At 37.5% G+C, this 15,649-nt stretch overlaps 1 protein-coding gene across 1 annotated transcript; it reads left to right on the top strand.

The window, feature by feature from the left end:
• Positions 1-600: 600 nt before the first annotated feature.
• cfap52 (cilia and flagella associated protein 52) lies at positions 601-13,996 on the top strand. Its single transcript, XM_015395538.1, has 14 exons — positions 601-781; positions 3,298-3,494; positions 3,567-3,703; positions 3,813-3,941; positions 5,096-5,195; positions 5,309-5,425; positions 5,987-6,084; positions 6,210-6,380; positions 8,256-8,404; positions 9,053-9,198; positions 9,498-9,649; positions 11,078-11,180; positions 12,955-13,066; positions 13,671-13,996. Exons 1-14 carry the CDS (start codon positions 721-723, stop codon positions 13,853-13,855), a joined length of 1,857 nt encoding a protein of 618 aa, XP_015251024.1. The 5' UTR covers positions 601-720; the 3' UTR covers positions 13,856-13,996.
• Positions 13,997-15,649: the final 1,653 nt, after the last annotated feature.

Below are 15,649 nucleotides of genomic sequence, written 5' to 3' on the forward strand. Positions count from 1 at the left end.
TATATATATATATATATATATATATATATATATATATGAAATTGTCCTCAGATCTTGTTACACTAATTTAAGCTTTTTTTAATTCAAAATGTCAGGAATAGCATTGAGTTTTTTTAAATTTTATATTGTAGCCCGTCAAAACCTCGAACTCAAGGCTATTCCTGACATTTTGAATTGAAAAAGCTTCATGGGTGGGAAATGGAATATTTGCCTCATCTTAGAAAGTAGTAGTAGTAGTAGCCTACTAGTTTTTGTTTTTCTTGCATCAGTTTTTGTAATACATTCGTTTTACGTAGATTAAATGTTGTGTTTCAGAATCCAAGGTGATCCAGAAGATCCAAAGATTTTAGATGATCGAAGATCTACTATCTTCATAGTGTGGTTTTTATTACCTGTATTTCAAAATAAAGGTATGAAACCCATGCTTAAAGCTATAGCTTTCTTCCGGAGCGTCTCTAGTTTGATCATTTGAGACAGAAACTATGATAAAGCAACATTTCCGAAGCACGTGAATGCAGCACATGGAAGACCGTATTGCGGCAGTTCGCTGTTGCTAGGCAACGGCTTGTTTGTAGCTGGTTTAGTCCGTCCTGTTTTGGAAATATAACTTTGGCCTGAAACTTTTAGGATATTAACTATTAATTACTTTTCTCTGAACTTTTCGTGAGTGGGTGTTAGTTATTTCTGGTTGTTAGAAGTTAGTTGTTAACTTTTTTACCCATGGATGATGAAACGCAAAACATTCTTCAGCTGGAGCTGAAAGCTGTTATCGGCTTCAACGGTACGTTTTCCTAAATAACGAAAACATGAAGATGAAATATTGTTATTAATTATTTATTAGATGAATATATATAATTAATGAAGTGCCTATACTGATTTTAATTTCTATAAAAAGTGTGTAGATCTGAACAAAATGCTCATTGATTCTGTTTAATTCAGTAAAATTCATTTTAGCTTCAATAATTTTCGAAGGTATCAAATTAAGCAATTCCTAAACTTTGAATTTTTGAAAGAAAAAAATTGGAACAAAAGCACAATAAATAAAAAAAAGAACATTTATTTGCTTATAAATATCTAAACAAAACAAAAAATACATGACATTATATATGTTGAAACGCTATATCTTCATAAAAGTATGTTGTAATGTATTTTTGTAGAGGTGAGAAAGCACTCATCAAACTGTAAACTATGAACTTAAGTATATATATATATATATATATACATATATACATGTATATATATATTACTCTTATTATTTTTTTATACGTATATATGATTTAATTTAACTAAGGGATAGCAGAGTAACCCACACTGGATGAGATGTGAGTTTGTTTGAAGGTGTGACAGTTTGATGGCGTCAGTGAAAAGAAAGCTTTAAAGACAGTAAACTGCAAAACAAAAAAAAAATTCTCACCCCAGTCTTGAATAAGACCAAAACACACTAGAATCATCCTTAGGTACTTTTAGAGACATTAAGACGTAACTAAAACAGTCTGTTAAGTCATTAATTCTAGTGACAAAGTTGCTACATTTACAGCAGTGTTGATTATAGTAAAGACTGATTTAGCAGCAGAACAGCAATACAATGTTGCCTGGGTGTCTGTGAGAAGTGAAATGATACCGAGGGAGGATAAGGCGGAAGCTCGTCTGCCCCTGAACCATTATGGTGCCCATCCCTACCTGTGACACCATCTTGGAGGGAGGCAGCTTGGCTGCTGCCGTCAAAAACTTAGGTGTCAAAGTTGGACCTGTTTTCAGTGTTTAGTCCTGTTTCTTTCCTACATATAGCTATGGATTCAGCTTTTACTGTGATCTACTGTATGTTTCCCTTTCCCTCCCCTTTGACATGAAAACTGGCTCAGAGCTTATCTGCTCAGCTGGTTCATTCCTAGACATAGCTACTGTGGATCTATTTCACCGTTTCCTTTTTTTTAAATTAAAGTATTTATGGTCTCTCTTGAGATTACATATGGTGTGAATTGGCACAATATTAATAAATTAAGTAAAATTCTAATCTGAAAAATGATGGACTCTTAACCAATCCCAAAAAAAACTTGATTAATGCAGAAATAAGACACATTAAATGGTGCACTTAATTATCGGTCAGGAATATGTACAGTGTAAGTTCGTGTGAGATCGACACATTAAAAAAAAATTACGAATCTTCCATTTTGTTATTCATAGTTCGAAAGAAAAAAGTCTTCCTCCTGCTAAATGATTGAAGACATATTTTGGATTTACAGGCCGACGCTTAAACTTGAAGCCGAGCCTGATTTTGATGCTTTCGTTATTTAAAACACCCTTTAGCATCTCACTCTCTGCTTTTAAGATAAATTGATTGGGGCAGCAAGACCGGGCTAGAAGGAAGTTGTCTTAAATGTCATCCTCATGTAAAATGTTTTTTGTATAGTGAGGGGAACACAAAGTGCAAAGTGGAATTGCAGCTTTTTTGAGACCTCTCACTGCACTGCATAAACTCTGGTCTCATTTCTAAGGGGATCTCAGTTACTGTCTCAACATGAGGATTCTCTCTTCCTTTAACAGTCAGGAGCACCAAAATACACTATAAAACTATTTATGTGATATAGTGACGGACAATAATGTGCACCTGGTGGGAGACATATACCATTTTCAGTAGAGATTAGGGTTGCAACTAATGATTATTCTTTTGGTTGATTAATCTGTCAGTTTTTTACTAATCATTGGATGGCACAAGGTTTTTTAAAGAAGGTTTTTTACAGAATTGAAACCAGGTTAAACTAAAACTGTGCCACTTGAGGAGTTCTGGGTAGAACATATTGAAGGACAGACAAAAAAAAGGTTTTTCATCTTGAATGTAAAATGTTTGCTTTTTTAGAAATAATTTAGTTTTAATACTTCTCTGAGTGGGTTGCTCTTTCAGCTAATGGTATGTTTGCTAAATTAGTGGAAAATAATTTCAATTATCGATTAATGACTATGAATTGTTGTAGACCTACTGATAAATGTGGACGCAACCTAATTCAAGTCTCAACAGAAAGTTCTCCTTTTATATCAAAGATTTGAAAGAAATTTTGTTTTATATTATATTATTAATTATAAATATATTCTAGTAGTTGAATATTTTAGCTTATTTTAATTGATAATAAAACACTTTGGACATTCGGCTCTATAACCTGCAAAGAGACCTGATGTAAAATATTAATATGTTATAATAAGTTAGAAAAATATCTTATAGTTTCAAGAATGTATATGTAATGTAAATGTAATGATGCCTAACTTTCATGGTAGTTGTCCTTCTGTCATGCATTTTGTCAGGATGTGTTCCCTCTGGCTTGAGACTTCATCCAGACAAGAAGCATCTGATCTATCCTCTTGGAAATATTGTAATGCTGAAGGGAATAGAGGACGGCAAGCAGGAGTTTCTGCGACACTCCGACAACGTCTCCTGCATTTCCGTCTCCAAAAGTGGATCCTACATTGCCTCTGGCCACATCAGCCTTAGAGGCTTTAAGGTATTATATTAACAACACCTTTTCGTTGTTGAGTGTTTAATGGTCTCCAATTACAGATCCACCTGTTTCTAGGCACCAGTGATTATCTGGAATTTTGCAGAGAGAACAATCTATGCCGAGCTGTTTTTCCACACAGCTAAGGTGGAAGGGGTTGCCTTCTCTCCCAGTGACAAGTACCTGGTTTCTCTTGGGGGCATAGATAATAACAGGTAAACTGCAAGGCTTTAAAATATACAGAGCCCTAATAAATCTGGCACTCACAGGGACAGAACATGTGATCAACAGTACATACCCAGTGTTGACTATGCCTTGTCTTAGCATCGTCTTATGGAACCTTGAGACCAAAGAATACATCTGTGGAAGCCCAGCCTCAGCCTGTAGTGCCGGTTTCTGCCTCACCGTTAGATACTCCAACTCCGATGATAACATCTTCACTTCGGCCGGCAGGTTTGTTCAAAACGTCTATCTCTAATTCTGTAAAATGATTCGTAAAAAGAAGGGTTTCTGTCCGCAATTGTAACAACATTTGGACTTTCTAGTCTGTTTCAGTGTGCCATTAAAAGAAACAAAATCTCATTAATTTGGTCTTTATGTTTAGTGCATCCAAAAGTTCGGATCGGAGCTAGAGCCATCTTTACCTAAAATTCAATATAGCTGGGTTAGGGTTAGTGTTAGCATGTAAAGTCTAGTAAAATCATAGAAGTAAGAGAATATAATGTTCATCTTCTTTTAGTAAATCTGTTCTTTGTATGTTTTGAAGTACAAACAGCAAAAACCCCAATGTTATTTCCTTATTATGCAAGCAGCAGTTAGCCTGCCCGGACTGGTTTAGAACAGGAACAAGGTCAGTCTAGGTTTAAAGTCATTCCCAAGTCCATGTCTGAGATACATCAAGGTACCTTAAGATACCTTGAGATAAAGGAATGACTAAGTTGGCTACAGGTGCTCGTAAGGAAAACCTCCTCGTTATCTGGCCACTCTCAGTCAGAAATTCTGAAGTATTTTGGCCATTCAGCATCAGGCAGCCAGCTTCATGACCAATCCCTCCTCCATAGACTGCTGAGATGTTAGCCTCACAGGAAGGGACGTATTTTGGCGTGTTATCCAATCAGGGCTCAATTTTCTCAGTGCTCAATAGAAAGAGGCTCAAACCTCAACTAAGATTTCTCATAGAGACTGACAGACAGTGTCCTGCTGCTCCAAAGCAGAGGGAAGATTGCATCTGAGAAAGGCATAAAAAGCTGATTAATGCAGTTTAATGAATACATTGATGAAGTTTGAGAATGCATATTTAATAATAATTTTTCCGAAATCTACAGGGGTGGTTTAGCCTCTATAGTATTCAATGACAAATGATCTGGTCCTATATTAAGTGATGGTCTGCTCTCCCTAGTGGTGTGCAGAACTTTTGTTATTGGGTAGCTACGTAGTTTGTAGTTTTATTTAAAGAGGTTTTCTAATGATACTGCTACCTGTGGCTAAAAATCAGAACTGCAGCACTCTTCAGATTGTTCTTGTAGCTTCGGCTGGTACTTGATAGGGTTATGAAATACCTTGTCTTTTCACCCAACAAAGTTTGACTTATTGCTATCTTTTGGCAGTGGAACACTGCGAGTCTGGCAGTTGGACGTTGCCAGGAGAAAGATAATACCCACTGAGTGCAAAACAGGCAAGCTGACCAGGATTGTGAAATGTATAGAGGTGTGTTTACATTCTTTGTTAATCATGGCTCTATAAGGATTCCTTCACCTCCGTTTGTCTTAGATGTGCAATACACCTTGTATTGTAAGTTCAGAGGCTGCTCTGTGTTACAGATTTCAGAAGACGATCGCTATATGTTCTGTGGCACTACAAGTGGAGACATATTGAAAATCAACATGGCGACCAAGATCCTGAATCAACATGGTCCGATTAAAGCAAAGTACAACATGGTAAGGCGTCACAACCAGAGTCCCTTCATATTATGCTACCAATCAGATGCCCACCATAGATCTAGCATGGAAACAAGCCGCTCCATTCACTCTAAACTCTTTTGGTATGAATGCAGCATCACTGGATGTGGTCTCTTTCATCCTGTTCATTACTGGATGAACTGATTAATCCAGGTGTGTCTGGCCATGGTTACTGAGGTCGGGCACACCTGGATTAATCAGTTCATCCAGTAGAAAAGTACAGGAAACAAAACAGCTGCCTAAAGTTTGGGAAGTAGTAGAGTTGTGCTTAGAGCCAATTGTCTCTGTAAAGAGCTTAGAGATAGAAGATGAGATGTGATGTAAAATGGCGATATATAAACAAACTGCTTTGATATTAAATTGAAATCTCTGGCTAATTCTCCTTCCCTGTCCTTCGGGGAAATGATTTTAACATATGTATTTTTGCTTTATAACAACAGTTAAATGTTTTAAAATGTTCTCCCTCACCTGTCCCCTCTGCATGATGCTTTTTGTTATTTTTTGTTTTCTTTCACATTATACATTGTGTTGTCTTTTTAGGGTGTCAATGTTCTCAAGATGGAATCCGGAAAACTGCTTGTGGGTTCTGGTTCTGGCATCTTGGCTCTGTGCTCCAGTGATGACTTAAAAACCATCAGGTTAGTTTTATGTGACATTGTTTGGATCATCCTATTTTCAGTAGAGGGACATTTTACTGTGAATTCTGCTAATTTCACATTCCGTTCAAATGACTTTCCTTTCCTACCTCCCTCTCTTCTGATAGGCAAGTCCAGCTGGAGAAGGGGGTGACCTCAATCGATGGCAGCAAAGAGGGGAAGCTGCTCTTTGTTGGCACAGAGGGGGCTCAGATGTACCGCCTCAATTTTGATGATTTGGAGGCTGAGCTCATTTCCACCGGCCATGTGGGTGCCGTCAACGACATAGCCATTCCTCTGTAAGTTTTAATCAGGCAGGAAATCAGAAAAACATCACTGATCACACCTTTGTTAACTCAAATGGATGTATTTATGAACTTAAATACAGTCTATCATGTGCAGGACAACCTTTCTGTCTGAGTTAGCTCAAACCAAAAGCAGAAATTTGGCAGAACTTCTGCTTCGCTGCTGCTTTTCTGTCCTTGTAAAGATTTTCAGCGAGAGATTTAGAGGGAATCAGCGGTGTATCAGACAGCAGGCTCTACTTCTTGCGTTGGATTGTCTCAAAATTACATTTAGGCTACGTTCACACTACAGCGTTGAGTGAACCTAATCCAATTTTTTTGCCCATATGCGACCCAGGCCAGTTGGCTATGTGGTCCTGATTCCGATACCAATCTGATCTTTTCAAATGCGACCTGTGTGTGAATTATTATCATTAATACCCGACAAAGGTCACTATTATGCGTCTTGCTACGCAGAAGCGGAAAGAAAAACAACAACCATGGCAGATGATGATGTGGAGAGCAGTATTTATGTTTAACCATATTGAAAAGATTGAGGTTTTATGGTTGGAAAAGGACGCTAGATGCGCGCCGGCACTACCATCCATGTTTACTTCCAGAAAAAAAGAGCATGCTGGCCTGTGACGTCATTGCGTCCTCTACTGCACATGCGGGACACTTGTGTTGTATGACTGCAGTTCACACAGGAAATCACATACAAGTCAAATATATTTGGAAATACATTTAGGGCATCAAGGCCTGCAGTGTGAACGTAGCCTTAGACTGAAACAGATCCTCTTCCCAATTTCAGACACAGCAGCCATTTGACATCAGGTTTTAAAGGGGCAGTTCTTCCTGTAGGAGAATTCATAAAACCTCAACTGGCTGCAGGTTTTATATATTGTATATTTGTATACACAGAGTCTATACAAAACGAAATTTTCGTTTTGTACCTTTACATTTCGTTTCATGACCTTTCCGTTTCTTAAAGTGCAGCAGTGATCAGATGTAAACAGTGTGGGAGAAAAAAATATGGTGCAAAAAACGCATTGATATGGAAGTTCAGAGCATTAAATATATATGGTGCAAAGATGCAGTGTTTTAGTTTGGTGTTATCAGTGTGAGGCAGAGTCTGTGACATGATTTAGGGTTTTCTCAACAGTGCAGCTGTCTGATGGTAGCGGGGAAGAAGCTGTTTGGGAATCCGCTGGACTTACTTATGGTCACTTGAATATTTGTATTTTAGTAGCGAGTCTTATTTTGTAAGCTTTTGAAAAGTTCACTTATTAAATTAAACTAAAACAGATACAGATATAGACATCTGTAAGCAATTTTAAAAACAGTTCTTGTCTTTTGGATTGGACACTTCATTCATGGCGTTTTGTTTTGGTTGTTTTCTTATTAAAAGGTTTGTCGTAACGGTAAGGAAATGTTTCGTCTCATAAATATCAGGTTTTTCAATTTTATAACTTTGACTAACATGATTCACTGTAAAGTAATCAAAGACAAAGTTTTCACATGGAAGTTTAAAGAAAATGCAATTCAGAAATTAAACTTTAAGAAATATCTTATTAGAAAAAAGGCTTTGAGAGTTACTTTGCTGTTTTCTCAGATTAAGATTTTTTTAGGGAAATATAAAACTTTAAACTAAAATTGTTTAAAAAATAGAGTTTCGGAAAATAAAATCTCATTTAAAATTTCTGATGAAAAATAAGATCTGAGAAAGTTACTTTCAAAACATTTTTTTAATAGGGAGATCTTCAAAGTTTCATTTCTGAATCACTTTTTTTTATTATGGGCAAATTTCTTCAGCAATACCTAAATCATTTAGTCTGCTCATTAGAGGCTGACCTACTGATGCAACATCAATCATCAATGTTTGCTTTCTAGTGGCACCTCTGAGTTGTTTGCAACTTGTTCTGTGGAAGACATCAGAGTGTGGCGCGTAGGAATGCCGACAGAACTGCTGCGCATCAAGGTGCCCAACATGATCTGCAACTGCCTGGATTTCATGACTGATGGAAACAGCATCATCAGTGGTGAGATTTATGTTGTCCATGTACAGTGTCTGCAAACTATTTTCTTTCAAGCATTTTATTTCATTACACTGTCACAAGCACAGAGCAACAAAATTAACGTCCTGCATTTAACCCCTGACCTCCGGGAGCAGTGGGCCATTGTGCAGAGCACTGGGAGCAGTGTGGGGTTAGGTGTCTTGCTCAGGGACCCAGAGTCTGTGGGAGTGGGGCTTGAACTCAGAACCTCAGGATTCCAAGCGCAAAGCCCTAAGCACTAGTCTGCCACTCCCTAAAGCAGGCGTTAGTTTATCCACATTTGCAGCTCCATCCCCCCAGCTGGGATACAAACCCAGGCTTCCTGTTTGCAGGATGGGTGACTCACCACCTGAGCTACCCAGCTGCAGTTTTGAGTCACATTAGAACCAGAAACTGCACCAGATGTTGCTGGCAACCACAGGTTTCTATATTATTGTGAAGGAAATGCAAGATTATCAATGCTGTTAACTTTTAGCCACTCATGATGTTCTACATGTACTGTAGGTCCTTGTATGTTGAGGTTTGAAACCAAACCTGAAAAACACTAAAGTATGGAATACAAATTGTTATTAAAAACATAAAAATTATTTCTGACCCTTACAACGTTGTAAGCACAATTTTATTTCATTTTAGCATGGAATGATGGTAAGATCCGGGTCTTTGGACCAAAAAGTGGGAGGCTGATGCTCACCATTAACAATGCTCACAAAATGGGTGGAACGGCCATCGCTGGCACCAGAGACTGTAAGAAGATTGTCAGCGGAGGAGGAGATGGGGAGGTCAGTATATTCTAATGTTCATTTTCCAAGCTTCTTTACAGGAATCCATAAAGAGTTGAACCTTTTGGCCTAAATATGTTGTCATTTTCTTATTTATTTAAAATTTGCCATTCATAATATGTTAAAAATTCATAGTAACCTACAAAATTGTTACTGGAAAATGTGTCTTCTATGGTTCCTCTATGTGAGCTTCTTACAAAATGCTAAAATAAGGATTATATTTTTAAAGCCTTTATTAACATAAAAGATTAAGAATGGGGGAAGGTGATTAATACGTTTAATTCTCTTCCCATTTATAGGTGTGTGTTTGGGAACTTCTGCCTCACACCCACCGCCTTCTGGCGATCATGAAAAAGCACGAAGCCCTTGTGTCCTGCATCAAAATCAGGAGTGATGACAAAGAGTGCGTCACAGCCAGTGCTGGTGGCACCTGCATCATCTGGGACTTAGAGTGAGTAGCCCATCTGGACCAGACTTCCCAACTGGAAGGAATACAGACTAAAACACTTCATCTCTAAATATTTTTTATCAGTATTGACAAGGAAACAGTCGCAAAAATATAAAAAAATGAAAATTTTCCTTTCATTCGTGTTTGATAATCCAGTCTGGGACTAGATGTGTGTGACCTACTGTGAAGGAGACAGCGAGACAAGCTTTTCTTAATGGAAATTCTCCTAGCTGTTTTAACATCACACCTCCAGCACACACATCAGCAGGCCATAGCTGTAGCCATAGCACTAGTGCCATGCTCAACGCCTGACTTTTCTGATGTACTGCTGTCCTCTTTCGCTTTCCTTCTGAGCTAGCATCGGCAAGCCACTGCCTCGTACCTGCCATGGTGTTCTCTGTCCAGCAGCCTCCTGCAGGAGGTGGTGGTATTCTCCATACTTGTTCAGTCTCTGTTGAACCTGTGGATGCTGTTGGCTTCTTTCTGCTTTTAAAATTGAAGAAAAGCACTGCAAGTCACTCAGTGGAATCCATGTCCACCTTGTTGATGTGAAACAACAACCAGCAATCATGATGAAGTACTGGAGCCTTTAGCCTAGCATACAAATTGCTTTCTAGCCAGGTGAATTTCAAGGTGAGCAATAGCAAAAGAAATATTCAGTGTTCGTTTTGGGTGTGAAGGCACCATCACACAGAAGGTTTGATTCTGCTTAGATCAGGTGAGGAGTCATTATTCTGCTTTATTTGATCATGGAGTTTAATTCAAACACCTCTGCATTCTTTAGAGACAGACCTAAATAGAACACCACTCTCTATTTCATAATCTTCTATCCATTATAAAGTATCCACGCCCCTGCCTTGACTCACATACAGTATGAGCTTCAGTGACATCTAATGAATCCATAGGGTGCAATATGACGGTGGTTCAACCTTTGAAGGGTAGAGCAGCTTCAACTCTTCTGGGAAGGCTGTTCATAAGGTTTAGAAGTGTTTATGGGAAATTTAATCATTCCTCTATAAATGCATTTCTGTGGTCACACAGGGATGAGAAGGTCTGGCTCTCAATCTCTGCTCTAATCCATCCAAAATGTGTTCTATTGGTTCAAGGTCAAGACTCTGTTGCAGGCCTGTCAAATTCATCCATACCAGGCTCTGCAGTGATGCACAGTCATTTTGGAATTGGGTGGGTTCAGCCCCAAACTGTTACTACATAGTAGGGAGCATTTAAACATCTAAAACTATCTATTCAAAGTTCCTTTCACTGGACCTAAGGGGCCAAGCATAGCTCCTGAAAAACAACCCCCAACCATACCGGTAATCCCCCCTTCACCAAACTTTACACTTGGCACAGACCTGTCCATCAAATTTCCAGATGGAGAAGCTGTGTTCATACTTTAAACTCTCCACCTCTCTTCTGTGTCTCCTCATTCAGATGTTTTGATAGCCTTCAAAGTGTGATTGCCAGCACTTTCTTCAAGACCGTGTGCTACCATCCAGATGAGCACCAGATTGTCACCAGTGGAACTGACAAAAAGGTGTGTTCTCGTTATTAGCTCTTTTTAAATACCGCAGAGTTTTTCACATCACAGCTGCAATCTTGATATATATTCTCTATTGGGTTTTATGTGATAACAAAAACCAGCATCTGAAGTGTATCACTTCAAATCTTGGTATGTCTCCATCACTTTTGACATGTAAAAACTGGACTTATCCTTCATTCTCCTCTACCAAACAGCCTGAGTTTGGTCAGATTAAGTAAAAAATATTCTATATATTGTATATGTATATATATATATATATATATATATATATATATATATATATATAAACATATTGTAACATAAGAAATACATTTTATTTTGATACGGTTAGTTCTGTAATCCAAGCAGCTCTGCAGGAATGGTTATTTTCAGTACTGCCTTTCTACTGAACATCCCCATGCATGATTCAATTCAATTTATTCAATTCAGTTATACCTTATCAATCTCAAAGGGAAATGCAATGTTGCAGTAACTCACAGGGTTTTAGGTTTTTTTCAAGGAATACTCTGACTCAATAGAGTCTGATGAAAAGGAAGCCCCCTGTGGTCCATGATCTTCCCTTTTTTGAGACTTCCTCTGTGAAATAATCTCCAAAGGAGTTCCTAGAACAGAGCTGGCCTTCTTTGTCAGCTTGTTGAGCTGAGCCAGTGTTCATGTCAAAAGGAATGAAAGAGAGCACATCCAGTAAAAGCTGAACCCATATTTATGTTTAAACAGGACAAGGCCCTCAAAACCCATCATCTAAAATGGAAAATGTTGATGGCAGCAGCCAGCTAATGCCTCCCTATCAAGACAGTGTCATGGCTAAACAGAATCTTAGGCCAGGTGAAGCTGCTATGACAAAAGACTAGAAGTTGAACTAAAGAATGAGAAAAATGGTCCCCATGTCCTCCAGCAGCCTGAGCCTATAGTAGCATAACTATAGAGACAGTTATGGTGCTTGACACAACTATAGACATAAGGAACAATTATATTTCTGATATCTGAAGGAGCTTGGTTGTTTTTGGCTTTGTATGCAGAGATGTCAAGTAAAAAAGTACAAATACTTTGTTTACTTCCTTAAGTAGAAATTTTGGCTAGCCTTTACTGGAGTAATTATGGAGTAATTGTATTTTCCTTACACTTTGTTTGCAGTTATCTCTACTTTCTACTCTTTGCACGTTAGTTTAACTTTATTTAAGCTCTTTTTTTCATTATAGCCATTGATATTTTTTTTTAAATCAAAATAATTTATTTTATCCAGACAGTTAATTTCTTTGTGGTTGATCTCGCTGCTGCACCAACTTGTTATTCGCCACATACCAAAATAAATAGTTTTTCAAGATGACGCAAAATAAAAATTGACACTATTGCCATTAGTTATAAAACTAAGAAAATGAAGTATAAGGAAGTTATTATCAAGAATTGTAGAAAAACCTTTCTTTAATATGGTAGTGCACTAAAGCATCTGTCCTTGACATTTTTCCTGCATTTCTTTTATACTACGGTAAGTAGTTTTAAGAGTTGTACTTTTACACTTTTACTTGGGCAAAGAGCTTAAGTTGATACTTAAAATTCTGCAAAGGTGTTTACTTCTACTTGAGTCCTAAACATTAATACTTTTGACACCAGTTTATATTTGAAAAGGAGGATTTAAATTATTTCTCTGGATTTAACAGGGAACCATTGAAGGGAACCTAAGATAGAAGAAATATTATCTTTTTTTATTTACAGATGTAATTATAGCTGACATGACAACTTAATTTTTTTCTGTTTATTTGATTCTCAGATCACTTACTGGCACGTGTATGATGGCTCCTCCATCAGGGAACGGGAGGGTTCCCAGTCAGGGGCCATCAACAGCTTGGACATCACAAAGGACGGCAACCACTTTGTGACGGGTCTGTTTCTATCAGCGTTGCTCTAACATTGTGTCTGCAGTGATAGTTTGGGCGGTCTTAATAAGCCTTTTCTACTGGGTTTATATCCCAACATCAAACATAGTTCTGAGCAAACATTTTTTTTTATTACTATAGATTTCTTCTGGATAGTGAATTGTTTAAATTAGGTTGAATAAAAGAGGCTGATGATAGGCTTTTATGATTGACTCCCTATAAGAGAAGATCTGCAGTTAATTCAAACTTTATTTTTTTTGTTTTTAGAGTTTGAACAGTAAGAACTCAAATTTAAAACAATCCTAAAAAATGCTCAAGATAAGTAGAAACTTCTAAGAGAAACTGAAGGTTGCTTTGAATATCATCCATCTGCTGATGATGCTCATTCTGATTAAAACAGGTTGTGTTCCTATAGCAACACAATCATAATTCCTTATTTATTAAAAAAATTATCAAGATTATTATAGTATGGTTTGTTTTTAATCCTGTATCTCATTCAGCCCATTTCATCTACTCAGAACCCATGTTTTCGCCTCCCTGCTGATCCTGGAAGGCAGTTTTTCAGCTTTTTTAACGCTTTTAAAACATTTCTATCCATCTCTATGACTAGGGGGAGATGACAGGCTCTTGAGAGTGTGGGACTACTTGCAAGGAAGCATAACCCACACAAGTATGCCTCATGCTGCCAGTATTACCTGCACCAGGATCTGCTCGAAAAACTGCATCCTCATCAGTGGCAGCGCCGACGGAGGCATTTGGCTATGGAAGTTCCCTCACCCTCTCGCTTCATCTTAAAAATGGTCAACCAGCATTTTTTTATCGTTATTCGGAAGGAAACTCTTGCAGAACAAATCTTACTGAGTAACAGCTGGATGTATACAGTATTACCTATTGTACATGTTATTGCGTTGAAATGTGTTAATTAGATGAATTTAATTGACCATCTCTGATCAACAGATCCAAATCTGTTCACATCTTTAGTGCAATTGTTTATTTTTAATCTACAATAAAAATGTTTCAAGAAGATGCAAACATTTATTTTTTTCAGTTTTACTCTCTAAAGGTTGTATCCATTCATTCTCTGGTTGCTCTGGGTTCCATTTAAAAGGCTTATCACTATAGAAATATATATTTTCAACTTTACAGGAAACCTTTGTGTTCATCTCTAAAAATAATCTCGAAAAGCACAGACTCCTGAATTGAACATATTTTGGAAGCCCGGCAGTGAAATAGAAAAAAAAAGGTTTAATTTTAGATTCCACTCTTCTATTAAGCAAAGTTATGGTAAATTCTCAAAAAAGGTTGTTCACTAAAGCCAGTGTTTGTTAATTAGTTCAACTTTTGCAGAGTATTTTAAAGACTCACCCCCAGTAGGATATAGGAAAGAAGGACTTAAAAAATCTCAGTGGAGCTGTGTGTTGTTTACAAAGTGTAAAGGTAATTTGGATACTTGTGCATTGTTCTTAATAAAATTAATTAAACTCATTTGGTTACGTATGTTGATTAATAGCAAGTCAGAGAAGTGACTTTTAATGGATAAAATAAAAACTATATTTTTCATTCAAAACCAGGAACCGTTCCTTGCCTTCCTCTTAGCCTTTTACTGATGATGAATTCAGAGACAGTCTCTATCATCTTCAGATATTTTGGAAAAGATTCTCCTGAGTTTGTTGAGTTCCGGTGCGACATTTGTTTTTTCCACAACGGAGAAGAACATTTGGGAAATGATGAGACAAAACCTGGATTGGGTACTGTAAACAGGCGACCTCTCGGCTGGATTTTCAGTGAGAAAATGAATTTGTCAGGCAAAGTGAAGTTGAAGTATCAGCAGGTTTATTCAGCTGCACAGCATTCAGTTTTCATCAAACACACAATCACTGGCTTAAATAGACACAGCTGATGGACTAATTTAAATTAAATAACTACGCACACACATTTAAGGTAATTTTTTTATAAACATTCCCTGATTTAACTTGCACCCAAACACTATAGAAATCCCATGTGCAGAAATGTCCTGTGCCGTGAGTAACGAGGAAACGGGCAGCAATTCCTTTGGGATGGAAGAGGAAAATGGTGACAACGAAGATTGGAAGAGAGTAGGGTCAAAAAATGAGGAAAAGCGGAAAAGGCAGAGATCAATTTAAGGGGAGTCCAGTTCAGAACAGTCAACTGAGGATCAACCTAGAAATTCAACAGGAAACAAACAAAATGAGTACAAAGTCATATTCAAGCTAGTTAATCAGAAAGACTCTTTTGCAGATTGGAATCCGGTTCAGTTAACAAAATCCATAAATAAACTTGTAGGAGAAGTCAGAAGTGCCAGAGTCCTCTATAGTGGAGACCTGTTAATAAACTGCAGAGACTTTAAGAGACTTTAAGAGAGGTTAAGAGTTCAGTGCAGCTTGGTGGAGAACAAAAAGATTAGTAGGGGAGTCATTGGAGGAGTTCCTCTAAAAGTATCTGAAAAAGACATTAAAGAAAACAAAAGTGGTGCAAAATTAAAAGAAAATAAAACGTTAAAAACAACAAGAGGCGTTTTAATAATATAAAACTGTGCACCTGGAGAATAAATAACCAATATCCAGCTAT

This window comes from Cyprinodon variegatus, unplaced genomic scaffold, assembly GCF_000732505.1.
Source record: "Cyprinodon variegatus isolate N-32 unplaced genomic scaffold, C_variegatus-1.0 Scaffold745, whole genome shotgun sequence".
Taxonomy (NCBI): domain Eukaryota; kingdom Metazoa; phylum Chordata; class Actinopteri; order Cyprinodontiformes; family Cyprinodontidae; genus Cyprinodon; species Cyprinodon variegatus.